Source organism: Zeus faber, assembly GCF_960531495.2.
Source record: "Zeus faber genome assembly, chromosome: 10".
Classification (NCBI taxonomy): domain Eukaryota; kingdom Metazoa; phylum Chordata; class Actinopteri; order Zeiformes; family Zeidae; genus Zeus; species Zeus faber.
Window position 1 is genome coordinate 15,004,765 of NC_137199.1, and position 27,368 is coordinate 15,032,132.

Below are 27,368 nucleotides of genomic sequence, written 5' to 3' on the forward strand. Positions count from 1 at the left end.
TCAAGGATCCCCGAGCCCGGTCCGCTGCTGGTGCTGGTGGTGAGGGTGGTGAGGGTGGTGGTGATGGTTGGATTATAGGAGCAGGAGGCGTTTGGAGGCGCGATCTGTTCTGCAGCGCTTCCCCCCCCCACACCCAACCACCCACCCACCTCCCACCGCGGATCAGAGCGAGGCGAAACCCACGGTAGGTCCGTTTCACCTGCAGACCGGGCGGAAGCGAAGTTTGCGTGACGGTCCGCGACCGGGACGTTCTGTGGCGTTTTGTTACGTAACCGCGTCTGGTTTCCGCGTGTTTCCCGCCGCACGACCAGACCGTCATCTGGCTGCCGAGCCCACTGTGGGCTGTGCTTGTTCGTCATACAGAATTTGGATGTCGCGTTTTGTCCACTGCTATGGCCTGGCTGACACCCACCCTATCCCCAATCCCATCCCCTATACCTCATGCTCTATCCCGCGTCCTCTAGCCCCTATGCCCCATTCCCACGCAGGCGCCGGCCGACACGCATGTCAGAGGGAGTTCTGCCCTCATTAGTCGGACCCGTGGAGCAGAATGATATTGATACGACTGATGATCCTACTACTTAGTGTGACCCCCTCCATGCTCAGCGAGGGATATCTTTTCCTATGCTCCTCCTGTGTGCAAGGACGCACAGCCTCTCATCCCTGCACAGTACATTAAGCCGCTGCTGCCGATGAAACTGCTCCACCACGGGGTGCGGTTGGAAAACCTCGGAGGTGTTAGCGTCCCGGGCCTTACCGTCATCATTTAGCAGACGCTCTTGTCCAGAGCGACTTGCAACTTATTCATACGGACCCTCAGGAGCCATTGGGAAGTGTCGTGCTCAAGGACACTACAGCAGGCTGTCGGAACCAGCCGCCGAACCAGCAACCTTCGGATTGCTTGACCACCCGCTCTCCCTTTCACGAGCTACTGCCGGCGATTCTACCGATTATACCCCTATCCGCAACGCCACGATCCAGATAACCACAAAAAAACCCCACCACAAAACGCACAGGCTCTATTGTTATTACTTTGCGTTGCGAGACTCGCCGACGATTTCTTCGTGGCGAATGCATCTTTGAAATGACTCGGGGCTCTGGAGTCAGAGTGGGGGGACCGAGCGAGCGAGTGAGTGAGTGAGTGAGTTGGGTGGGTGGGTGGGTGGACGAGTCTTTGACTGATGTTGAGAACCACTGCCCCAGACTTGACGATACGCCCATGAAGGCCGCCTGCCCAGTGTGTTGTCCCCAGCATCTGATTGGCTTTGGGCGGCTTCCGTGGGGGCTCGTAAATCAGAACACCGTGGAGAGTCCACATGTGTTGCACAGTGCACCCTGGCTTCTGCCTGATTAGCCGCCGGCTGAGGGCGTTCACGGGACGGTGCCGGCTTTGGTGCTTCGAACGGGAGCGGATTTGGCCTAGAAAACAGCTGTGGTCGGTAAAACTAACATTGTCTTTTATTTTTATTCAAAGCTATATAGAGCTCAGCGGAATGCAGTCCTATCTGGATTTGTGAGGCACTTTACCTGACCTCACCGAACCTGTGAACCGAAAAGTGTGCGCCATGGTATTTATTTTGCCGGTGCCCCCTGTCTGCCTCTGCTATTCCTCCCCTTCCTCTCTCATTTAACCCTTCCGCCATCTATATCTACCCCACTTATCTTTCATTCATAATCCTATTTCTTTGTCCGCGCCGCTGCCTGCTTTCCTCAGCTAAATGCTTTGAGTGATCGGCGTATAAAGAGGCTAATCCCTAATGCTCTATATGCCATACATGCACACGGCTCTTTTTACATGCTCACACTCCTTTTAACCCTGTTGGTGTACGCATACACATACGACTCTGTGTGTGGTGTGTGTGGTGTGTGTGGTGTGTGTGGTGTGTGGTGTGTGTAGTGTGTAGTGTGTGTGTGTGTGTGTGTGTGTGTGGCAATATGCCTTGGTTGAGCCAGAGGTCTTAACGGACAAAGATCGGTGTGTACAGCAGCAAGACAGCACTCTGTATTCAGAGAGACACAGACACACGCACACACACGCACACACACACACACACACACACACACACACACACACACACACACACACACACACACACACACACACAGAAAGAGAGGGTTTAACACATGACTGACTGTCCTATCATGTATCTCTGTGCAGGGGGAGCCTGCTATTGCCTGTTACACAAATGTACGCACGCACGTACGCACGCACGCACGCACACACACACACACACACACACACACTCAAAAAATGCCACACACAGCCACATGCCCCGCGATGATCGAACTAATGTTGCACATTCCCACCAGCAGAGAACTCAACATGTTTGTAATGTTAATTTTAACATTTGCCTCCCATTATCCAACTGGGGTTAAACATTAACACATCAATGGAAGTGTGCGTTTTTATGCGTGTGTGTGCATGCTCTTCAACGGGCACGATAATTGGATATGGTGGGGGCTGTGAATGGACCTGGTGGTGATGATGATGACACTTGAATCTATACTACTTGGGTTTTGGTCTCATTTCTCTCAGCAGCATTAGTCGTTTTTCCTTTACTCATCTGTCACATGGGTTGTCTACCGCATCGCTTAACGGCCCCTCGGCCGGATCGACTGCGTTTAGGGTATCGGATAGTGTGTGTGTGTGTGTGTGTTGGCCTGCGAGCAATGTGTGTTTACGCATGCAGTTATGAGCTTATCGGTGTGTGTGCACTGCTCCACTACAGCTGGGAGAGCGGCCGTACCCGTTTTGTCAGTCTGCAACCTCCTCTGACGATCTGAGTTAACTTATCAGCACATCACAGACTTCGTGGGAGAGGAAACTGTGTGTGTGTGTGTGTGTGTGTGCATGTGCGTGTGCGCCAGACAGGCAGAGTGGTGGAGGAACATGTGCACTCACATCACTTTAATGTGTTTATTGAGCATGTGCTTGTCCCACTAGAATCACTTCAAGTCGTATGGAACAGGGTACACGGGGGTCTGTGTGTGGTCCGTCCAGGCTGGAGAACCTCTATTTGGGTTATAAGCTTTTGACCAGCACTGGCCTTTTTGGAGGTTTCCACATCCACTCTGGGATTTTATTGTAGTTCCTGAAAACATTTACTTTGAAATGCGCAAATGGGGTTACATTGAGGTTTTTTAATAGTGGAAATGTTTTTTCGACATGTTGCCTGTTTTAACCGATGGTGTCATAGCTGAGTGGTGGTCAGCTTTTTGTTAATTTTGTCTGCAGTCAAAGTGGTCATATACTGGTCTGCTATGGAATGCAGTTTTCATCTTTTCACAGTTCTCTATAATACATAACATATAAATATAAAAAAAAATATATATTAAAAAACAATATATATACACATATATATGTGTTATATATGTTTGTGTGTATATGTGTATGTATGTATATATGTATATTTATATGTATGCCTGTATATGTGTGTGTGTGTGTGTATATATATATGTATGTGTGTGTGTGTATGTATGTATATATATATATATATATATATATATATATATATATATATACACACTACTCCCTAACTATAAAAAGTTAGGGATATTCGGCTTTCGGGTGAAATTTCAGGATGAACCTAAAATGCACTATAACCTTTACAGGTGAACTTAATTTGACCTTCTCTAAACTTTTGAATGCACATGTCCAACTGTTCAATGTTTCAGTACTTTTTGCACAACTTGCTGTTCTCTAACAAGGAGCTGAACGGCAAAATTCACAACAGGTGTTTGATCCATGAATCGACCAATACATTTCCTGGTTCAATTAGAATTGGTATTTAAACAGTCCTCTTCATCATGCTGTTCACGTTTTGTTCATGAGACCAAGATGACACCTAACAACTGATCAACAGTACCTCGCCATTGTGAGGCTTCAAACAGGATGTTCTCAGAGGGAAGTGGCCACTGAGCTTAGAGTGTCACAGAGTGTCATCAGCAGGTTGCAACAGAGATACAGAGACTGGAAGAGTCACAGAAAGGCATAGAAGTGGACGTCCTTTGGCCACATCCCACACTGATGAGAGCTTCATTGTGAACAGTGGCCTGCTGAACCGGATGATGATGCCACTCAACTCCAGGCACATTTAAGGGAGGTGAGAGGCACCCAAGTGTCACGTCAGACCATTCAAAACCGTTTACATCAGCGTGGTCTGCGTGCTAGACGACCTGCAAGGGCACCTGACCACACCGCCAGGCACAGGCATCATCGTCTTGCAGGGGCCAGGGAGCATTGACGCTGGACGAGGGACCAGTGGCCTCAGTGCTGTTCTCTGATGAAAGTCAATTCACGTTGAGCAGAAATGATGGCCGCCAACGATGTTGGAGACGTCAAGGAGAGCGCTACGCATCAGCCACTGTTGTCACCAGACGAGCCTTTGGTGGTGGTGGTGTTACAGTGTGGGCAGGTGTGTCTAGTCAATACAGAACTGCCCTACACTTTGTGAATGGTACAGTGACAAGGCCATACTACCTGAATAACATCATTAATCCAGTCATTGTGCCCCTGCATGAACAACACAGGCCTCATTTCATCTTCATGGAGGACAATGCTCCAGCTCATGGAGGTGGCATCTTTAGGGAACGGCTGCTGGAGCCTGGGGTACCTCAAATGGAGTGGCCTACACTTTCTCCAGACCTGAATCCCATAGAAAACCTATGGGATCAGCTGAGTCGCCGTGTAGAGGCTCGTAACTCTGTACCCCAGAACCTCAATGATCTGAGGGCCGCCCTTCAAGAAGAGTGGGGGGCCATGCCTCAGCAGACAATTACTCGACTTGTGAACAGCATGAGACGTCGTTGTCAAGCTGTAATTGATGCTCAAGGGCACATGACAAGTTATTGAGACATTGACATTTTTTGTTGTGGTAAACCCACCACTGTTGTTGGCTTTTGTTTCAATCAATTGTTTTAGATGAGGAAATCACCATTGCATGCTTCTACTTTAAATAACCTACTTTCATGATATAATATCACTCTAGCGTGAACTTTTTACATTTTCCATAAATTTCACCCGAAAGCCAAATATCCCTAACTTTTTGTGAGTAGTATATATTTATTGAAGGCCACAGAGAATATTATCTTGAAAGTCCAACTCTCCATTCAGTAGAAACAACCTTGGTTTATTAATAGGACTTATGGACCCTACCCACAGCACTGTACATGCTTGTCTTGTTGCTGTTGAGCCTGTTTGGAAAAGCATCTGGGTACAAGAATCTGAAAAGTAAGCTTCTGTGTCAGCTTGTTTCTAAGGTATCCCGTGCTTCACTTTTAGTTACAGGTACAGGTAGGTTCTGTCCATGGAGCCGGTAGGAGGTGATTGTGAAACGTGTGTGTGTGTGTGTGTGTGTGTGTGTGTGTGTGTGTGTGTGTGTGTGTGTGTGTGTGTGTGTGTGTGTGTGCGTGTGCGCGTGTGTGTGTGTGTGTGTTGATTAAGTAGATTTTCTCAGTGCTGCTCTTGCCACATTTGAACTTGGCCTGGTGGGTTGCGCTTCTGTCTCACGCTCTATTTCCCAGTCCATTATTCTGGACAGCATTACAGCATGCGAAACAATTTGGTAAGTCACTGCGTGAATTACACAATTATGGGTGTTAAATTCCAAAACCTAAATCCAGCTTTTTGCTGAGGCAACATGAGAACTCAAGGAGGTTTTTGCCTTTGCAGCTTGACCTATTTATAGGCCTTTTTTCACCTCATCTTTTTCGTCTTGCTTTTACTTGGTGACAGTGTTTTTTTTTTTTTGTTTCGTTTTTTTTTTTCTATCTCTGTTTTGTTGGTTTACATGACCTTGTTTCTTGAATCATATTCTTCCCTTATTCTGAGGTGAGATCACTATCTTTATTATTTTTATTTTCCCATTTGTCATTATTTATTTTCCCTGTGCTTTCAGAGCCCGCAGCTTGTCCTCTTGTGTGTGCGTGAAGTCTGACTGACTTGTTGTGAGATCTTCACGCTCGGAGCTCAGCAGACTACTTTTACATGGAATAGATCACTCAAACTTGTGCCAGGTGACCCGAGAACGTAAAAGTACGTATAAGCGTCTTGAAGCCCCTATAAAAACATCCCATTTTCCCATTATGGCATTCCTGCTATTCCCTGGACCATAAACTTCCAGGCTGTGCTTCTGGTTACTAGAAAGCCAACATGTGGCACCAGTATGCCTAATGGGAGTGGGAGTGGGAGTGGGAATGTGTTGAACGCGCTTTCTCATGGCTCCGTGAGCATGTGGGGTGAGGTGAGTGAGTGAGAGACACACACTTTCCAAATCCAAGTCCTTGAAAGTCTTCAAAAGAATATTGTTCCCAGCTACACAGCTCTCTTGCCGTATAAACGTAGTGAATCACTAGAAATGCCTGGAACGGAAAAAAACCCCAAAAACTTTCCACGCATTCCCTCTTCGGAAGCTTCTCATGTGTCATTCTAAACGTACACACAGCCTTCACTGCTGTGCCTGTGTGAGCAGGGCAAGAGATGCCTGGGAATAACTAGGAATAACTTTATTTTTCTTCTTTTACTTTTTTTTTTTCCGTTTGTTTGTTTGTTTGTTTGTTTGTTTGTTTATTTATTTATTAATGTATTTATTTGTTTGTTTATGTATTTATGGGTGTATTTATTTATTTACTCATTTATTTATTTTAAGTTTTTTAACCTGTGCTGTCAGCATGCTGGGCATACAACACAGAGTATTTGTATTCTATTGCATCTCGGACAGAGTTGGTCTGCAAGTGGAGTTCAACTCCTCAACCTGCAATGCAACTCTCTATTCATTCTTTAATCATTAAGAACTGCTTGCAGCACAGTTCTGCACCAAACCAGATGTAGAGTGTATGTAGAGTGAGTTTGCATTTGCTCCCCACCCACTCCTGAGGTTCTGTTGGTGCCCTCGACATGGAGCATCAAGGAACCAAGTCCAGTGACTGAGTGAGTGGATATAAATACACTTTGCATCATTTTTGTTTGGCAACAAAAATAAAAAATGAATGCAACGTTTAAAAATAAAGAATTGCCCTCGGTGTAAAAACGTTGGGTCGGCGCTCCATTTGTACGGCCGTAAATGGATGTCGGTCGTAACCGTCGCCAATTGTGTTCGGGATTGGCAGAGTAAACTGGTTCTCTCTCTCTGTCTCTCTCTCCCTCTCTCTCCATCTCTGTCTCTATCCCTTTCTCCTCTCTGAATGGGAGTGAGATCACCGACTCCCCGTGTGGAGGTCACCACACCAGCGGCAGGAGGTGGAGCGGGGAGGGGGTTGTCGAGAGCAGGGAGGCGGGTGAAATGTAGGCCGGAGTGGGGAAGAAGATATGGGGGCGGTTGGGGGGCCGGTTCTTTCTGGCCATCTCTTTTCTTTCAAAATCCTTGACTATCCTCCCTCTCTCTCCCTATCTGTCTCCCATTCCGCATCTCGCCAGCCTCCCCTCCCTCTCCCCTTTCTCTTTCCGCAGGGCTGAATATGCTTTGTGCGGTAGGAAGCTTCCTCGCCAGCCGCAGCGCATTTCTGTCTCCCAGTCGACCCCGACTCCTCGATCGGAGCACGATCAAGAAATCACACGGGGGCGTTTTTTTTTTTTTGTTTTTTTTCTCTCTCTCTCAAACGTGCACGCGCACGGTCTCCGACGTCTGCAACGCCGAACGTTTGCCGTCCCTCCGTCGCTTTGACAGGAACGGAGTTTTAGCAGCGAGCGTTGCCTTGGTTACTATTTTGCTGCCATCTCTGCACGTTGAATGACGGCGCGCATTGGAGTGTGCTCAGTATGCGGGGGGGGGGGGCGAGGCGCCCACCGTCTTAACGCTCGGGCTCCCTCATCGTAATGCATTATTTATTCATTAGTCGGCCGAAACACTGCAAGGTTACTGGGTTACGACGGCGCTGATAGGTTTTGTCTTTCCGGGACGAGATTAGAAGTCGGCTTCCAAACCCAATGAGGAAGTCGCTGTTTGTTTCATTCGTTTCCTTTGTTTCGCCAGCCCCATGTCCAAAACTTTGATAAACACGCCCGCTGACATCACTGCGGACTTGAAAAAGAAAAGACTGGAGATAAGGCGAAATATTTAGTGAAATCCTGTCAGGTTCAGGGCTAGCTCGCTGGGATGCACTGTGGTATGGCAGTAGATACAAGATGCATAAATGGCGTCTTTCTGGGTTCGAGAGGTCAGTGTTTTATTCCCACACAGTAAAGCCAGTATTACATTTCCTCGTGATGAGATAGGGCAGGAGATTAAATGATGCCGTCTTCATGCGAATGAACCTGGTCAGTTATGCTGGACGAGGAAAATGAATCTCAAAGCTGTAAATCTGTTTTTCGAGAGTAATACGAAGCCTCTGAGAGGAAGTAAAAAATGGAGAGACGGGGATTAGAGAAGACAGACAGCTGGCTCGAAAGCACTGAAGTGTAGTAATTGAAAACAAACAGAAAAGAGTGGATTGTCTCGAACTGTCTCGTGCACAGCTCTCTCTTTGTTCATTTTCCTTTGTTACAGGACAATCAGTACTCTGCATATCAGTTGCCTTAATATTTGCTTGGTGATGGCGGGGTCTAAAGGTGAAGGATCTACCAAACCAGCAGAGCAAATATTGGTATGAATTTATACAGGGCAGGCCAGGGATCAGGGCTGCAGCAGCCAGACACATTTTCATGCACAGTGGAGCCTCTAAGTACAATTCAGGGAGTGGGTTTGGATTATGATAAATGGTCTAAAATGTGCCAGTGCTGCTGGAACATAAAGTGTGTGGGTTTGAGAGCAGCGGTTTGTGTGCATGTGTGTGTGCGCGAGACAGACGGGGGCCTTGAGAGGACAATGCGGGAGAGGGGTAGCGGCAGAGTGCACGAGTGTTATTCGCCTACAAACAGTAGGAAGAGGAGGGTGGCAACTCGACAGGGATTTTGTGCATTGGTGTCCTGCAGAGAGTTTTTCCATCCTTTTCTCATGCTTTCCCCACTCTCTTTTTTTTATTTATTTAATTTTTTTTTAAAGAAACCCTCAGGATGGACCGGCCATGATGTAGGCGTGGCACGGAGGGAAATGGCATTGATGATGATGATGATGATGATGATGAGGATGATGATGAGCAAGGCTTGCTGTGCCGAGAGGAAGAGCAGGATTTGACTCCATTCTCCAATCTTCGCCCGCCAAAAAAACAAAACAAAAACGCAGCTCTATGTCCGCCCCGATTGGACTGCTGGAGCGCAATGTCGTCGACCACGCCTCCCGCGGCCCCGCCCCCTAAGAAGGGAAGGAAGCCGGAGAGATCGGAGGCGATGGCCGACTCGGTGCAGGCGGCCAACGAGGAGCTGAGGAGCAAGCTGATGGACATTCAGCTGGAGCTGCAGCAGGAGCGGGGCAAGGTGAGGAGGAGGACGAGGAGGAGGAGGAGGAGATTATCGACGGTGGATCATAGCACTAGAAAAGCAACTGCAAGGGAACCGCCTCTAATGTAACACTTTTAATCAATACACGCTTACTCCCCAGGGAAGCTTTCATTAAAAGTGTCCATAAGCATAATGAGCCTGGGGTATTCAACCTTTTTTGGCCCATGACCCCGTTTTTATGTCCCAAAATTCTCGCAATTAGTGAGTGGGACAATTAGTTCTATTATTATTTTGGCGCCTGCGCCACAAACTTTATAAATTACCTTTCATATTGGGGTCAAAGGTTAAATAAACTCAGAAGTGCATTGAAAACATCTGTGTTAGACGATCTTTCTGTCTTGTCTTCTTCCTTACATGGTTCTACTTCGGTCCACAGATTGAGATACATTAGAAAAAGAAGGCGTGACGTCAAAATGAAAAGCAAACCCCCCCCCCCACTCCATCCCAGGTATGCAAGCTGCGGGAGCGGCTGCAGGAGCAGCGTCAGGCCCGGGAGCTGGAGCAGCACAAGCACGCCGTGGCGCTCACCGACCTGCGCGCCAAGCTGCACGAGGAGAAGCTCCGCGAGCTGGCGGCGGCCCGCGAGGCGCTGGCCCGCCAGCACGAGGCCGAGCTGGCGCGCGCCATCAAGATCCGCGACGGCGAGGTGCAGCGGCTGCAGGGCCTGGTGACGGCGCTGCGCGACGGGGCGGCAGACAAGCTGAAGAACGCCCTCCTGTGGGAGGCGCGGGAGGAGGCGCGCCGGGCCTTCGACGGCGAGCGGCTCAAGCTGCAGCAGGAGGTGAGCACGGAGCGACGGGGGAGTTAGAATATCCTGCATTTTAGGTTTTTTTTTTTTTTTTTTTTTTTTTCCAAAGCTAAGTCAGTTTGTCGTGTAGTGCTTGCGTTCATTCATTTATCCTGAACAACTACTCCTTAAAGTGACTCAGGAGTCGGGAGTCCCTCCAGAAAAAGAGTCATTTTGTTTGTTTTGTTCTCCTCTCGGTCGCTGCAGCCAAAGAGCCCAACTTTTGATCGTGTGTGTGTGTGTGTGTGTGTGTGTGGGGGAATGTACAAAATGAATGCGCTTCCGTTAAGTGAAAAACAGGAAGCGGTATGGAACCGTGCCGGGTGCCAAGCTATTGTTTCCACGGCGACATCTGAGATAAACAGAGCGTCCATCATGACTATTGTTTGTTGGAATTCCACCTATGTTTATGTCTGCACGTACATGTGCGCGTGCACGTTCCCTCTCAGGTCCAGGAGCAGAAAGTGGCCAGGAAGCAGGCCGAGGAGGCGCTGGCCAACGCGTTGCAGGCCGACAAGGCCAAAGCAGCGGATCTCCGCACGGCGTACCAGCAGCACCAGGACGAGGTGCACCGCATCAAGCGCGACTGCGAGAGAGAGATCCGCCGAGTGGTGAGCGCACGCAGCCAGATCCCCACCCCTGTCCAGATCCCAGATCGCCGCCTCTGACTGGTTATGGTGTCATGATCAGCACCTTATTTTATGAATAAACGGTTGGACTTCTGATATTGCATTCTTTCCGGTCCTTACACGGTACGCCTCAGATTCACACGCGCACACATTCATACACCGATGGCAGGGAGGCAGCCATGCACGGTACTAACCTGCTCCGTTTGTTAATTTGTCGCCATTATTTGATCTAATTTCTCAATATTATTAAATCAACAAATAATGATGGAATATAATCAAGCACTTTCTATAGAACTGTCACTGACCACTAAAGAAGTGGTTGAAAGCCTCCCTTCCTCTCGCAGATTACTCTGGCAGAGCCTCCTTTAAACAACGACAACAAATATAATTTGTACCCTTTGAATGTCCGAGGAATAATTTAAATATGATCCGGCACAAAGGCACCTGTTGTCGGAGCTCTGGGTTTATCTCGTCTGCTCCTGTGTGTGGAGCGGACGTGCTCACCGCGCTCGACTGTTATCGCTGGGCGCGGTTTAGCTCCGCTCATTTGGGCGGATAAAAGCCCTTTTAACCCGGCTGTAGTCAACCATTAACGGCGGCGCGCGCACGGCCAGCCAATAAAAGGAGTCGAGACGAAGGGAATAACTGAGGGAGGGAAAAGGCTTTTATCGCTCTCACGTACGCTCGCATTCGCGAACGAATGCGAGGCGGAAAAAAACCGAACGTCGCTATTGTCACCGGGCGACTCCGGAAATACCAGGAGGGAGGGAACGGCGGAGGGAGAGTGACATGAAAATGGGGCTATTTCTGACAGGAAGTGGCGGTGACTCTGAGCGGGAGCAGGGGGCCTCGTGAATGAATCGAAACAACAACGGAATTGGTCTCTAACACACATTGTGAGCCCCCCTCCCCCCCTCCGCTCTGTTTCCCGAGCCGCAGAAACGGTTCGTCAGCCTTTTTAACTCATGTTAGGGCGGCGTTTCAAGCAGTGAATCACGGCGAAATGGAACCGCTTAGCTCACATTTTTGGCCCTTTTTCAAGGTGGAAAGAATGATTGTGTGCGGGACACTCGTTGGCGCTGGCTCGCGGCCGCGCGGCAGATCTGGTGTAAAAAAACAGTTTTTAGTTGCGGCGCTACCATATCCGGTGACATGGGGAAAAAAAAACCCCACCACAACCTCAAAATTACATCGATGTTTACTTACATGCGTGTTACACTTTCATTTTACCGTTCACTGACCCCAAATTTAGCAAATTTGGATCTGCTTGCAGTTTCTATTTTCCTCGTCGTTTTTGCTTCATGAATTTTTCCATTTGATTTTTTTCACTTATTGGAGTCTCATTAACATGTTTAGCTTCTTGAACTTTCTATTTTCACATTTTTGAGAATTGGCACCAAGGAAAAAACACAACACTTGAACTTGAAAAACTCTTTTTTTTCTTTTATTTGCACCATTTCCTCCCCGTGTCCCTTCTTCTCTGCCGCCCTATCCGACGCTTCCCCCGCCCCCCTCCCCCGGTGTTCCAGGTGGACGAGCTGAAGGCGAAGGACCGGGTGATCTGCGCCCTGGAGCGGGACCTGGGCGTGCAGGCCGGCTACGCCCAGAAGCTGCAGCTCCAGAAGGAGGCGCTGGACGAGCAGCTGGGCCATGTGAGGGAGGCTGAGAGACACAACCACGGCAGCCCCAAGAGAGAGGTGATGCCGGGGCTGGGGGATTGCCCCGACCTGCTCAACAACCAGGTACGCAGACATACTGTAGACACGCGGGGGGGGGGGGGATTAAAGATGATCACACATACCACACCCAGACCTGCCAACCTGCACGCGTTTTGCGTAACAACTATTTATCGGGTACTTAAACGACGTCCCTCGGATTGGACCAGATGCTACGACCTATGGTTCTATAACCCCTCCCTCTCCTCTCACTCAACATCCGCTGATGCCCAGCGCACTGAGCGGTGCTTTATTATCCACCGAGGAAGTGGGAGAGTTAGAATAAAGCACAAAAATGTCACCGTAATGCTAACATATAAAACGTGAGATGCACCGATCGATCGGCCGGTGACAGGAACCGGTCGGTTTTCACCGGCCGAACAGCGTCAGATATATTTTACGATTCTGTGCCGGTCTAATTTACGCGCCAGATACTGTGCTTGTGTACTGTACCCGTAAAAATGGACTGATACTCAAACCCGATGCCAACGTAATGGGATGTAGTTGCGTAATTGACGTTCAAAGAAAAGAGTTTGGCGGTACTTGAAGGTAAACGAGAAGACTAGATAAATGTTTTCGCCTGAAGATATCCTAACATTGTGCAGACTGTGTTTCTACAGTGGAGCTCCCCTCGCGATGAAAAATTTGACTCTTTTTTTGAGTCACTCAGTAAATCGAGTCGTTCGATTTCATTCACCTGGTTTAATGCACTGGACATTTGAACTGAAAATTTCCATGTTAGTTGTATGTTGTGTGTCCTCCTAATACTCAGTGAGCGTTACAGGTTGAATCATACTGAAACTCGTGACCGTCCCATATTCTGTTTTTCTGGAACTCAGTCTCCGTTCCATGTTGTTTTTTACTATATTGTAACTCGGCGACAATTTCATGTTCTATTATCTGTCCATAGTGAATAATGAACAATAATAAACAGTGTCAAAATCAGCATTCAGTTACCATATCGTGGTAACTGCAGAGTTTCAAAACATTCAATAGTTGTAAAGAACTGAAAATGGTCAGTTTGCATTTGAATTGAATTTGCAGCATTAGGAGGTCATATTTACTGAAATCAAAAGCTATTTCAATCAAAAACATCTGAACAGGCCAAGTTACATGTTAACATAGGACCCTTCTTTGATATCACCTTCACAATTCTTGCATCCATTGAACTTGTGAGTTTCTGGAGGGTTTCTGCTTGAATTGCTTTGCAGGATGTCAGAATAGCCTCCCCGAGCTGCTGTTTTGATGCAAACTGCCTCCCACCCTCATAGATCTTTTGCTTGAGGATGCTCCAAAGGTTCTCAATAGGGTTGAGGTCAGGGGAGGATGGGGGCCACACCATGTGTTTCTCTGCTTTTATGCCCATAGCAGCCAATGACACAGAGGTATTCTTTGCAGCATGAGATGGTGCATTATCAGGCATGAAGATGATTTTGCTGTGGAAGGCACAGTTCTTCTTTTTGTACCATGGAAGAAAGTGGTCAGAAACTCTATATACTTTGCAGAGGTCATTTTCACACCTTCAGGGGCCTACCAGCTCTCTCCCCATGATTCTGGCCCAAAACATGACTCCACCACCTCCTTGCTGACGTTGCAGCCTTGTTGGACATGGTGGCCATCCACCAACCATCCACTCCTCCATCCATCTGGACCATCCAGGGTTGCACGGCACTCATCAGTAAACAAGACTGTTTGAAAATGAGTCTTCATGTATTTCTGGGCCCACTGCAACCGTTTCTGCTTGTGAGCATTGGTTCGGGGGGGCCCAATAGTAGGTTTATGCACAACTGCAAGCCTCTGGAGGATCCTACACCTTGAGCTTCGTGGGACTCCAGAGGCACCAGCAGCTTCAAATACCTGTTTGCTGCTTTGTAACGGCATTTTAGCAGCTGCTCTCTTAATCCCATGAATTAGTCTGGCAGAAACCTTCCTCATTATGCCTTTATCTGCACAAACACGTCCGTGCTCTGAATCAGCCGCAAATCTCTTCACAGTACGATGATCACGCTTAAGTTTTTGTGAAACATCTAATGTTTTCATACCTTGTCCAAGGCATTGCACTATTTGAGGCTTTTCGGCAGCAGAGAGATCCTTTTTCTTTCCCATATTGCTTGAAAGCTGTGGCCTGCTGAATAATGTGGAACCTCCTTCTTAAGTAGTTTTCCTCTAATTGGGCTCACCTGGCAAACTAATTATCACAGGTGTCTGAGAGTGATTTCAGTGATCCAAAGAGCCCTGAGACACAATACGATGGTATTGTGTCATGAGTTTAATTGAAAAACAAAAAATTAAATGTTTATGACACTTACATCCAATTTGCATAATAGTTTGGACACGTCTGCAACACCTGTTGACGAGGTGTAATGTAAAGAAATTCCATTCTGTGGAATGTATGGAATGCTGATTCATTTATACGCTGATTTTGAAATGTTTAGATTTCTTTGCTGCTTTTACAAAAAATGTGAAATTCATACAAAGACTAAATGAGTCATCCATTCATCAACATTATATGAACATGCACAGAAACATTCCACCTTTGCACCCGGCGTTAGAATTGGCAGGGACCGCTGTATTCTGAAATGAAAGGTTCATAAACGTTTTGACGACTTTTAAAGAGTTTACCAGCGCAAAAGGCCGTGCCGAGCTCCTCCCCCGCACGCTGCACAATGTGAAATCCTGCTGCACTTCACATCGATTTATTTTTTTATTTTTTATTTTTTTGCACGGATCCAGCAGGAATCTCCTCTGGCACAGCGTCGTTAGAAATCTAACAATGCCGATTCACTATTGATTTGGTAAAATTGCCAAACCCGACTCTTTAGCATCTGAACGCCTGCCTGCACTGACGCTCACTTTGCAGGATTCTGGCGTTCACCCTCCGTTATCGTCCTCCCTCTCCTCACCCGCTCTCTCCCGTCCTCCTCCTCCTCCCCCTCCTCCTCCTCCTCCTCCGCCCGCCTGCACGTCCTCCCTCCTTCTCAGTTGTTCTTGTCCTCCTCCTCCTCCTCCCCCCTCCCCGGCCCTCCCCCGCAGGAGTGTGAGGAGCGGGAAGGCAGGAGGTTCCAGCTGAAGATCGCCGAGCTCCACTCGGTCATCAGGAAGCTGGAGGACCGGAACGCGCTGCTGGCCGACGAGAGGAACGAGCTGGTGAGCGGCGCACACGCACGCACACACACACACACACACACACACACACACACACACACACACACACACACACACACACACACACACACACACACACACACACACACACACACACACACACACACACTTCACAGTAGCCTCATAACAAATAACATTTATCAATCATGAACAATACAATTCATGTTATAGAATCACAGTTCACACAGCACAGACACACAAGTTACTGTATATACTGTAAACACTAGTAACGTATGTGAATAGACGTACCATATGCACATGCATATTATACTACAATGCTTAATAATCAGAACTTGTTAATTTATCAAATACATTTGCACTCTCTTGCACACACAAAATCACAAAGAAACACAAAATGAAATGGATAAAAAAGAAGATGCAAATAGCGACCCGTAAGATACTGCAATAAGTCAATCCAATGAATGTAGTTTATTTATTATGCACAGGAAACCCTCCATGTGCTCTTCCTGCAGACAAGTACCTATGCAGTAGCGCTTTTTTCTTACCCCATTTATCCTTTACCCAATAAGCTTGGACCTGCTATTTTCTTAGTTAACAGGAATATTTTAGAGGACACTTTAGCGACGCTGACACACGAGTCCTCTGACATTTTGGTATTCCTCCAGTTGAAGCGGGTGCGTGAGGCGGAGAGCCAGATGAAGCCCCTGTTCGAGAAAAACAAGAGGCTTTCCAAGAAGAACGACGACCTCCTGCAGACTCTGCAGCGCATGGAGGAGAAGCTAAAAAACCTGAGCAGGGACAACGCAGAGATGGTGAGGGACCCCGATCCTTACCTACCGCTTTATTCTGTTTGAGCCACGCCTTCTGGTGGAAAAGCATTCAATGTGTATCGTTGGATAGATGAATGAAGGGGTTCATTCATTGCATGTACTATTTTGACGAGCAGAGAATAGGGAAGTGAGACCCCTAGTGGCCACTCGATGGAAGTCTAGAGGGGGAAAAAAGTTTTTTTTTTTCCATTTAGTTTTTTTTCTATCTCTCGCTCTTCAGAAGGAGAAGGCCGCCGCCTCCTCCTCTTCCTCCTCTTCGTCTCGGCCTCCGTCGCAGCAGCAGGCCCACCAGCCCCAACTGAAGCGGCCCAGCTCGCTGATGGACCTCAGCCACGCCCACGAGGAGCAGGAGGTGGAGTTCCTCAAGCTACAGATCGCGGAGCAGCGGGGCGTCATCGACGAGCTCACGCAGGTCAGGACCCAGCTCACAGGCCATCACGTTGTGGTCCGCCGGGGCCGCCAGCCATTTTGTGGGGTGTTCTCACCCTAAACCCCACAAAATAGAGTGAACAAATGAAGTCTAATGTCCCTATGGCATAGTGTTGTATAGAATGGTTAAATAGATGTTATTATGTAGTGAGTAGGGGTGACGAGTCTCTTGTTGGTGGTGGTGTGGTGCAAATGATTAGATCGGATGTGTCACTGTAATGTAATTGGTAAAACTGATGTCATATTATATTGCATTTAAATCATATCGGAGAAAAATTAGTGCAGCATAATAAGGTTCAATCTCACGTAGGCCCTCGTGCAGTTCATTCACTATAGCACAGCTCAGCATTGTCAAGTAAGCACCTCTCTTTAATTCCAAGTAGGTTGCACCCAGATCCCGAAAGTAAAAAAAAAAAAAAAAAAAGGAAATGCCCACCTGGTGTTTGTTTGCTAATCATCCTTATTGGGGAATTGAGCTTCAACCCTCAGTCTTACTCTGATGAGCCCTGTCTCTGCCCAGTTCATATTATAAACAGTGAATTCCAATTATCTTTAGACTTCATAATCCACCCTGGATGCTTTGGATATTATTACATTTTTTTGTTGTAAATTCACACAGTGCAGCAAAAAAAACCCCCCAAAAAAACCAACAAATTTGTCTTTTCGATGATGGCGACAGGATTTAATGGTCATTGTATTTCTCATCAGGAACGTGACCGATTGGTGATCAGCAAAAAGAAGCGGAAACCCTTCAAACTCTCTAAAGTAAGTGTGTGTGTGTGTGTGGGTGGGTGGGTAGGGGGGGTGTAATCGTTGTTTTCTTTTTTTTGTTATGAACACCCGTTGTTCACCTGCTGGGTTGCATTGTGTTCTTTGTTAATGGTCTGTGTGTGTGTGTGTGTGTGTGTGTGTGTGTGTGTGTGTGTGTGTGTGTGTGTTATCACGACTGCGGTGCTGTCACTAAGCAACCATCCTCACCGTGGTTGACTGATCCTCTGGTGCTGTCTAATTGGAGTTGTGTGCATCACTGTATCTAATTAGGCTCAGGAGGGAAGCGTGACAGCGTCAAACGGAGTCTGTGCACGCACACACACACACACACACACCTATAGGGGGTAATAGTGCTCATTGCCATGTAAGTTATCTCTGTTATTGGTGCTGGATTAGAGGCTTCATTCGCAACCAAAGCAACAGGAAAGCTGAAAGACATTCCTGCCAATTTACCTTGCATTCGTATGAGTTTTTTGGGGGAGGTCAGAAAGAAGACAAGACGAGGACGAGATGAGTCGGCTGCTTAAGAGACGAGAGATCATTTGCTGAAAATCGGCACGTGAGCTTCATTCGTCAGCGGTTAGAATCGGGGCGTCTGGGGACTTTGCACCCGGTGATGCCGTCGCTAGGGGAGGAGGAGGCTGAACACATTAAACACATTTCCTCTTCCAATTTGCGTCGGTCTCTTGCTAGACTGTCGCCTGGGCGCGGCAGCTTTAAAGGGTTAGGGCGAAGCTACCGGACATGTGGATCTCTCACTATTATTTGGGAATTCAAAGCTAAATATAATACCGGGAATACTCGTGCCGACGGTGCTGCGCTCTCCGTTGCGTTCATCTCGGTGTGGCGCTGTGCGGCTCGCCGCAGAAGGGCCTCGGGGCTCCGTATTGATCGGCCTCAGAGAGTTTGGAGCATGACGGATGTGCTTTGGGAGGGTGGTGTATAGATCGGTCGTCTAGTTGCAGGATGACAGAATACCTCCTCCTCATCCTCTATTTCTCCTCCTTCATCTGCCTGTGTGCTCTGGTCTGTCTTTACTTCTCTGGTTGCCAGGAGATGACATACAAACACGATGGTAAGGATTCCCCCCCGGCGTTCCCGAATAAATACGTTTTGTTCACCAATATGGCTACGTCCATACTTCCATAATATAAGAATATATATATTTTTTAATTTTTCTTAAGATATATCTCATTTTATAAAGTTATCACTAGGTAATATGACTTGGCGAGTGATATCGGCGCATACTGGAGCAGCTATTTGTGTTTTACACACACTTGTAAATGTGAGCAAGTGTGTTTGAGGCTTCACTTCAAATCACGTTCATGAAGTAATTTTTCGATTTCTTTGGCTTCATGTTTCAATTCACCTTTTGAATTTTCTTTTCTTTCTTTTTGTTTGTTTTCCTCTCCTCAGAGGCATGTTGTGGAGACATATTTTGGATTTGATGAGGAGTCTGTAGACTCGGAAACCTCGTCGCTGACCTCCTACAACACCGACCTGACTGACCGCACCCCTGCCACCCCAGAGGAGGACCTGGAGGATGTGAGGCTTGCGGTGGTTTATAATTTAAAACCCAACGCAGAGGTGTGGGTATTTGTTGAGGATTTTGACTCTGATCCATCCTCTCTCTCTCTCTCTCTCTGTCTCTCTCAGGGAGTCTCCCGGGAGGAGGCGGAGCTGCGTTTCCGCCAGCTAACCAGGGAGTACCAGGCTCTCCAGCGGGCCTACGCCCTCCTGCAGGAACAGACCGGGGGTTCGCTGGACGCCGAGCGGGAGGCCAGGGTCTGTTCCCCTCGTCCCCTTTTCACCCTCATACTTTAATGCCAGCGCTGGCTCCTCCGCGGTTTCTCAGCCACTACTGCCCCCTCACTCCAAAAACTGCAAAGCTTATCAACCTGGTCTTAGATGGTGATAAACATTTAAACATGTGGAATGGTTAACCTTGAACAAAAGAAGGAGAGTTTTTTTTTATGCGAGTTTTTCCCCACAGACCCGTGAGCAGCTGCAGGCGGAGCTGAGCAACTGCCAGGCCAAGATCATCGACCTGGAGAAGGCCCTGGCCGAGAGGGGGCAGGTAACACAGAAAAGCCACGGGGGCGGCAGGTCCTCGGCCCCGCGCTCGCTGGCCCTGCTCCTTGTCTGTCTGGCTGCTCTGCTCCTGGCCTGGCACTATGCCGACAGGGTGTGTGACGTAGCCCCGTGGTGACGTCACTTCCTGTCCGCGTGACCTCACTTCCTGCCCGTGTGACGTCGCCGCTCTGCACACCCCCGCATGCTGGACGCTCGCCTCTCTCTCTCTCTCTCTCTCTCTCTCTCTCTCTCTCTCTCTCTCTTCTGGTTGCATGGTTTCCTTTCCTTGTAGGCCCTCTCACTCAGTGCTTTCAACCGTGGAGGAGAGACTGAACATGAACATTGATCCAGAAATAGATTGATTGCATGTAAAAGACATTGTCCGATCATACCTGTGGTATAACAGACGAGTTTAAGTCGATACGGTTTCAATTATCATAATCAGAGAACCAAGCCAAATCGATTGAGCAATGTGTAATAAACCCTTTTGGCATTTGAATTTCAGGCCAACAAAGTAAACTGCAGGTGTGGGACATTCTGCTATGGGGGGAATCTTCACCATTTTTATGGAATGTCACTAGTACATCTCTCCCTAGTTGGTTTCTCTTCGTGGTTTGATTTATGGACATTGCGTGTTCACTGCATGTTGCCTGTTCCACTGCTGCTGACCGCACGGCTGTCCTGCCGGTGTTCTGTTTGCGCTCGTTCACCCTCGGGAAAACATCCTCCGAGGTTTGGTGCACGCGGCACTCGGGGACTGTGAATGCAGACCTCTCTCCTCTGTAACGTCAGTAGTGGACTGCCTTTCTCTGGATCAATAAAACTTTGTGTCTTCCGCCACTTTGTCCCAGTTTGTCCGTGTCTGCCTTTGCATGTGCTACTGTACAAGGACTAGTAGTGAGATGGCCTGCTCTCACTCTAATGGTAGGTCTCTGGTTGACCGTTTGACTCATCCATCACACCCTGCATGCAGGGAGCTCTGCACTGGCACATGTTTACTTTATCGCTCATATGCATCGCCTTCCACTGTCGTCCATGCTGACGCCTTTTGTCTTTGGTTCCGCTGGCAGGACTCCAAATGGGTGGAGGAGAAACAGTACCTTCTCAGGGCCAACCAGGAGCTGCACGAGAAGGTAGATGCTCTTTACTCTCTCCCTTTAAAGGGAGAGGACAACATTTGACACTCGTTTCCGGTAGTAATTGCCTGTTTTCTCTGATATTCCATTCAGATTTCCATTTCATTCATAATTCAAAGTTCATCAATATAACAATATTATCACCATTAACTTAGCTTGGCTATTGAAGTTATTGTACAATACTGCAGTATTTACTACAATGTATTTTTGCATCATGTATGTCGTCACTGCGGCTCTTTAGTTTGTGTGTGTGTGTGTGTGTGTGTGTGTGCGTGCGTGCGTGCGTGCGTGCGTGTGTGCAGATATGTGCACTGCAGCAGGCTGAGTCTCGGCTCCACGCAGAAGTTCAGGACGCGCGGGACCAGAACGAGCTGCTGGAGTTCAGGGTGCTGGAGCTGGAAGTAAGGGAGTGTACTACCATCAAGGTGTCACCGGGGGGCGACAACAACAACCTGATCTCCAGACGCAGAACTTACATCCAGTGACAGAGCAGACAAATAGACTCACACTCATTCCACAGGAAACACTTTTTTTTTTTTTGTTGTTGTTTTTTTTTTTATCCCATTGTTTGGCATGTCAACCCTGCACCACTCAACTGGAATGTTCCTACCTGAAATGATAAATGTGTTGTTTTGTTTTTTTAAATATTGAAATGTGTCCAAGATTGTTGTGTTGATGTGAAGATGAATATTATTTTTAATTGAATAATAAAAGTATTTAAGTTCACCATTCAACTCCATTTTTGTTCATTTTGTCTCATCCTTGCATGCATCGCATGTGTTGTTTTTTGTTTTTTTTCCCCCCTCCAAAGCTTTTAGGGCTCTTTGAACAGAGTTTACAGTTTAGTTATGTAGTTAGTCTCAAAGGGGGGCTTAAGAGTCCAGAGGCTTTCCCCCAAAATTTCCACCCAAAAAGTCTTCGATAGAGCAACACAAATTTGGCAAAGCTTACAAATGGGTTAAATTGTTGTTTATTGTATCAATACAATACAGTTGATAATTGCAGCACGTCAGTCTTATTGATTCATTTGGGTCCGGCCACATTTCTGTGACACTATAGGGGATTAAGCCGACACATCCAGCCAGGAAGTCTGTTAAAATCCCGCATCCTCCGTTTTGGCATGCAGTATTTTCCCCCAAACCCTGTCTTCCATTCCGAACCATGTGTTGTCACACATTAAATTGTTTTTTTTGCCAGATCCTGACTTGTTTTTTCCCTCCTGATACCATGTGAGTACAGTTCACCATTCAACCACTTCCCTCTCACTTCCCCTACACCTCACTGTTATTCACCCTTGATGGTGGATTAGAGCAGCACGTACAGTATTTCTCACGGTTACACTTTTTGAAAGTGGTTGATGTCTCATACGGTCGGTACGAGTGCTGAACACAGTTTTCCCCCTCCCACAGGAGAGGGAGCGCAGATCTCCCGCCCTCAATCTCCACATGTCTGCCTTCCCTGAGAACAGCAGCAGTGCCTTGCAAATCTACTGCCACCAGGAAGGTGTCAAGGTAACATCCACACACGCATGCGGATCAAAAACCCAAACCCCAAATTCTCATCGCTCAAAAGTCTCTAAAAAGCATTGGTTCTTCTTTGCACTGTGCGTAGGACGTGATCATTCCTGAGTTGATGAAGAAACTGGACATCCTGGGAGACAACGGGGTCAGTAGATCCAATGGATGGAACACTTGATTTTGGGGTGATAATCGGCTTCCTCGCGTTCCCAGTGGTTCAGTTCACGCTTCACGATGACAATGCGTTTTCTGCAGAATCTGCGGAACGAGGAACAGGTCGCAGTCATCCAGGCCGGGACGGTGCTCTCCTTGTGCGAGAAGGTCAGTGGCCGACGCAGTCTCTGTCACCACGCTGTGGACAGACACCTCCACGGTGAAAGGACACGGCCCATTTCTCGCGCAAGGCCCCTAAAATAGGACTCTATGCATTCGTACTTTATTATTCGCTCACTACATTAATCAAATTCGGCACCTTGCTGCACTCTCTCCCTCAACAGTGGTTGAAGCAGGTGGACAACACAGAGGTTGCTCTAACCCAGAAGATGATTGACCTGGAGAACGACAAGGTGTGTGGACAAGCTGCATGCTTTTATCACAATATTTGTCACGAAACGAAAAGCCCCACCCAGGCGGCGAAATAAAATCCAGATCGTACTTTGGCGGCGTGTATCAACTTGCTGTGGCGGTGTCACGTAAGTGGGTAACGTCCTGTCTGTCTTTTCAGGAGCTCTTCAGTAAGCAGAAAGGCTTTCTGGAGGAGGAGCTGGATTACAGAAAGCAGACCCTGGACCAGGCCTACATGGTACAGAGCATGGAGGCCTTTTTAAGTGTTTCACCTGTTAAGTACTGTACCTTGTACAGTAAGCGCCAACTTGGACAACAAACAAGTGTACGATGGGAAAAAAACACAACATTCATATTGAAAAAAAACACAAAACGGTTAGGATTACCAACCATCTACCAAGTGCTTCAGCAACACAGAGGTTGAGAAATGTCATTCAAGCAAGGAATATGAAGCATTTTGGGCACTCATGAAACGTCATTAATCCAATATCCACCACAACGATAGAATGAATCATACTGTGTCGGGATACTGCATCTTTTACCAGTGATGTCCTTAGGGGTGTGGACTAAAGACTAATGGTCCCTCACATTGGGACGATTGTTGCTCTTAACTCCACTTCGAGCAGTGGCGACACGGAAGAAAGAATGCCTTGGCAATTTGATAAATGTATTCAAATAGAATACTTGTCGCTTAAAGTGATACATATTTTCTCATCCCATCCCAGTAAAAGAAGCACGATTAATATTCCAGATGCTACTCTGTGGGTATTGTAGGGATTTATTGCGATATTACTGAGTGTGACCAGTACTATGAATTCATTTTCCTTTCGTTTTTTTCACTGACTCACGTTGGCTGGAGCCACATTGCACTAACTCTAACTAACAACACAAGTTGACATTCACTTTCTGTATTGTTTCAACCATTGGATTTCCTCAGTGGATTCAGCGTTTGTTTTTAATGGCTTCTATTGTGTTGATCAGAAATTAGCATTGATGTGGCTAGTGCACTAGTATAATAAGCCACAGGGGCATTCAGTTAAATATCTGCTGTGAGAAACTATAGTGCATTGGTCACATCATTATTAAGTAGTTACCATATAAATGCCTAATTGTTCACATAAAGTGGAACAGTGTTCTACATATTTGTCATGGTTACAGCAGTTTGGGTGTGTGTGTGTGTGTGTGTGTGTGTGTGTGTGTGTGTGTGTGTGTGTGTGTGTGTGCTTGTGCATGCTTTATGCCTGCCCTGCATGCTGCCGTGTATATGCATGTGCACGTCTATTCTTGTGTGTGTGTGTTTGGTGTTCGTGTGCGTGTGTGTGTGTGTGTGTGTGTGTGTGTGGCTGGCGGAGCAGAGGATCGAGGAGCTGGAGGCCACGCTGTATAGCGCTCTGCAGCAGGAGCAGCCGGCCGGCCGGGCAGTGGCCGAGTCGCTGACCGAGCGGCAGCGGGAGGAGCTGCGGCTCGCTGTGGAAAAGCTGCGGCGTCAGATTCTCCGGCAGAGCCGGCAGTATGACAGTCAGATCTTACAGGATCGCATGGAGCTCCTTCAGCAGGCCCAACAGGTAAGGCTGAAAAAACAAACCACAGTCTGGTCCCTGGGTACCTATGTAAAATAAAAAAATAAGATATAAAGCCCTCAGACTTCCCTCAAACGAAACTCTCTGGTTCTCAGAAAAAAAGATGCAGTATCCCTTCCCGTCCTCCCTGTGCCCGAACGGGGCAACTGTGTAGTCGATCTGGATGAGATGAAGTTGAAGTGGATGAGAGAGAGAGAGAGAGAGAGAGAGAGAGAGAGAGAGAATCCTTTTATCAATGAGTGACTGATGGGAGTGTGTTGGTGTGTGTAGTTTGCCACTGTGTTGTGAGTCTCCGCACACTCCCTCCACCCAGGAGACCGTTCCCCATGTCTGGTTTACGTCTCCACTGCATCAACCATGGAATCCTGACAACCCAATTGAAATGCTTACGTGTAACTTCACCGTTTTTTTACTTCTAACCACAAGGTACAGAAAAATCCAGCTGTATTTCCCGCTTCCCACATGCGCTCATTGGGTTTCACGTATCAGCTGTACTTCCAGGGCACAGAACACTCACTGTCAGATTCTGACCTCCGCTCAAAAAGGCATCGACAACAACGTCCGACCTATAATTAAAATACTAACTCACAAATTCTAACTTTACGGCGCGCGGAATGTCTCCGCTTTCACAACAAAGGGACCTTCGGGTGCATCTTCACCCCGGCGGACGGGGAATTCGTTTTGAGCGAGCTCGTCCGTAGAACCGGAACTGGAAACCACTTTGCGAAACTATTCTTATCGGCGTGCACCTCTCGGACCTTCACGGTGATGTCCCGTTAAACCGTTAACTATTACCGGCCGTCGGACTTTACCTTCACGCCTCAATACTCCAGTCATTGTTACCGAAGCAGCTTTGTTTGTTATTTGTTTCCCGAAACCGTGAGCTCCGTTTCTAAGCGCCGGGCGCTCGGCTGCCGCGGGGATTAGTTGCGGTTTTGTAACTCGACTAAATGTTCAGTGAGAAGCCCCTTACAATGCGGGAAAGCCCCATTTTTAGGGGGAAGATGGTACGCTTCTCCTCCTCTCCCGGTTGGCACGGCGATGCACCGCGCGGTCCAAGCGGGAGGGGGGCAAAATCCTGGTCGCCGGGAAACAGTTTGCAGGGGCGACGGAGTCTCTTTCGCCCGCTCGATGCCGTCGCCATGGCAGCGCGTTTGTACGCGACGCTAAGCGAGGGCTGCCATAGAGATGGAAGCCAGGACGGAGAGGAATCGGGATTTGGCAGCGTTGGATTCGTTATTGCTTATTCGCTGCTTGCCAATGATTGCCCCTTTGAGAAAGATCTCTTTTTGCAGCTGTTTTAGAAGTAAAGCCACGGATTCTCCCCACCGTACACGGATGAAAACACACGCTCCTTTACACACGTTAGGATCCTAACCCTCCCTGTCTCATTTGCCTTGCAGAGAATTAGAGAGCTGGAGGGCAGGATTGACGTGCAAAAGAGACAAATAAAGGAAATAGAAGAAAAGGTACAAGCTCCATCTTTACAAACTACGGAAAGCGAAGGAAAGCACCTCAGGAAGTCTTCACGCACCCACGCCCGTGTTAACTCATTGTCTCTCTTTTCTTCCCTCCTCCCTTTCTCCGACCGGCGGTAAACGACACCCTGGGTTTCTCCAGTTTTTGTTTCTCTTTTTATTTTTCTCTCTGGCTTTCATTCTTTGGCCTTAATGGCATCGACATTGGACCGACAGCAGGTAAACCGATCTGCTCTCCTCTCCAGCTTATTCGATCCAGTCATGGTGATGATTGTAATGATGGAGACGCTCAGCATGTGCTTTCTGATGTATTCTCAGGTGCTAAGATGCTCAGGTGACAAGTGAGGACAAGACACAACCAATTTGTTTTTTTCGAAGCATTTGTAGACGGTTCAAAAAAAAAACAAAAAAACCCAATGGCCTTTTTGATAAACATGCACTTTCTGCGGAAGACCCTGAACTGGATTTCAAGAGAAACCCTAACATATAAGACACGTGTGGCATAAAAGATTTATATATATATATATATATATATAAATATAAATATAAATGATATCTACTCTAGTGGTTATAGGACCTGGAAAGCTTATAAGACTTTATTCTGCAGCAAGTTAAAATCGCAAAAGGACTTAATGGAGCCTAAACTCTAAATCAGAGGAATCCTTGAAGCGGGGAAGAGCCTCAGCCTCAGTTAAAGGAATGCCAAGCCAGACAAACGAAAGAGTGCAATCACGGAGGAGAGGAGGAGGAGGAGGAGGAGAAGGAGAAGGGGAGAGGAGGAGGAGGAGGAGGAGGAGGAGGAGGAGGAGGAACGGAGATGCAGCCGGGAGGACACGGCGGGCGTCCTGGAAAGGTCCCGCGTCCGGGAGTGTTTCCAAGGATACCAGAGCGCAACCAGGTTGTTAGAGTAAACGAAATAAATAAATAAAAGTACAGAAGAATCGCTTGGGTAACATGAGGACGTCGCTGTGGCCTGCAGAACAAAGACAGCAGGTATGTCACCACATAAGTTGCCATTTTATTATTCCTCTTTACACTTGATAATGTCTGATTGTCTGAATGTCTTTCTTCAAAGCGGACCCATTCGTGATCTGTCCGCCACACACTCTCATGTGAATCAATTTCCCATCAGCTTCAGCGTCCCGGTTGTATAGTAACCAAACTAACCAACACAAAAAATGGAGGCTTGGTCTTCCAGGATGGAGTGAACCAGGCGTGCAGTTTTTTTTGTTCTAAAAGGGGGAGGAGTGGGAGGGACGTGGAGGTGGGGTAACCTGAGAGACACATTGGGTAGAAAGACACCTGCAGTCGGCAACTTGCTACCAAGCTGTTGGTGTAGTGAATAATACATGATGGTATT

At 47.6% G+C, this 27,368-nt stretch overlaps 1 protein-coding gene across 1 annotated transcript; it reads left to right on the plus strand.

The window, feature by feature from the left end:
• jakmip1 (janus kinase and microtubule interacting protein 1) lies at positions 1 to 26,201 on the plus strand (the record flags this gene model as incomplete). The annotated part of the gene is made up of 22 exons (XM_080008711.1): positions 1 to 184; positions 8,979 to 9,349; positions 9,822 to 10,154; positions 10,610 to 10,771; positions 12,319 to 12,531; positions 15,538 to 15,651; positions 16,296 to 16,442; positions 16,681 to 16,872; positions 17,598 to 17,654; positions 19,077 to 19,205; positions 19,317 to 19,445; positions 19,654 to 19,737; positions 20,804 to 20,866; positions 21,172 to 21,270; positions 22,279 to 22,380; positions 22,481 to 22,534; positions 22,642 to 22,707; positions 22,884 to 22,952; positions 23,111 to 23,188; positions 24,306 to 24,515; positions 25,934 to 25,999; positions 26,151 to 26,201. The coding sequence occupies exons 2-22, from the start codon at positions 9,194 to 9,196 to the stop codon at positions 26,199 to 26,201; spliced, it is 2,574 nt and encodes an 857-aa protein (XP_079864837.1). The 5' UTR covers positions 1 to 184; positions 8,979 to 9,193.
• Positions 26,202 to 27,368: the final 1,167 nt, after the last annotated feature.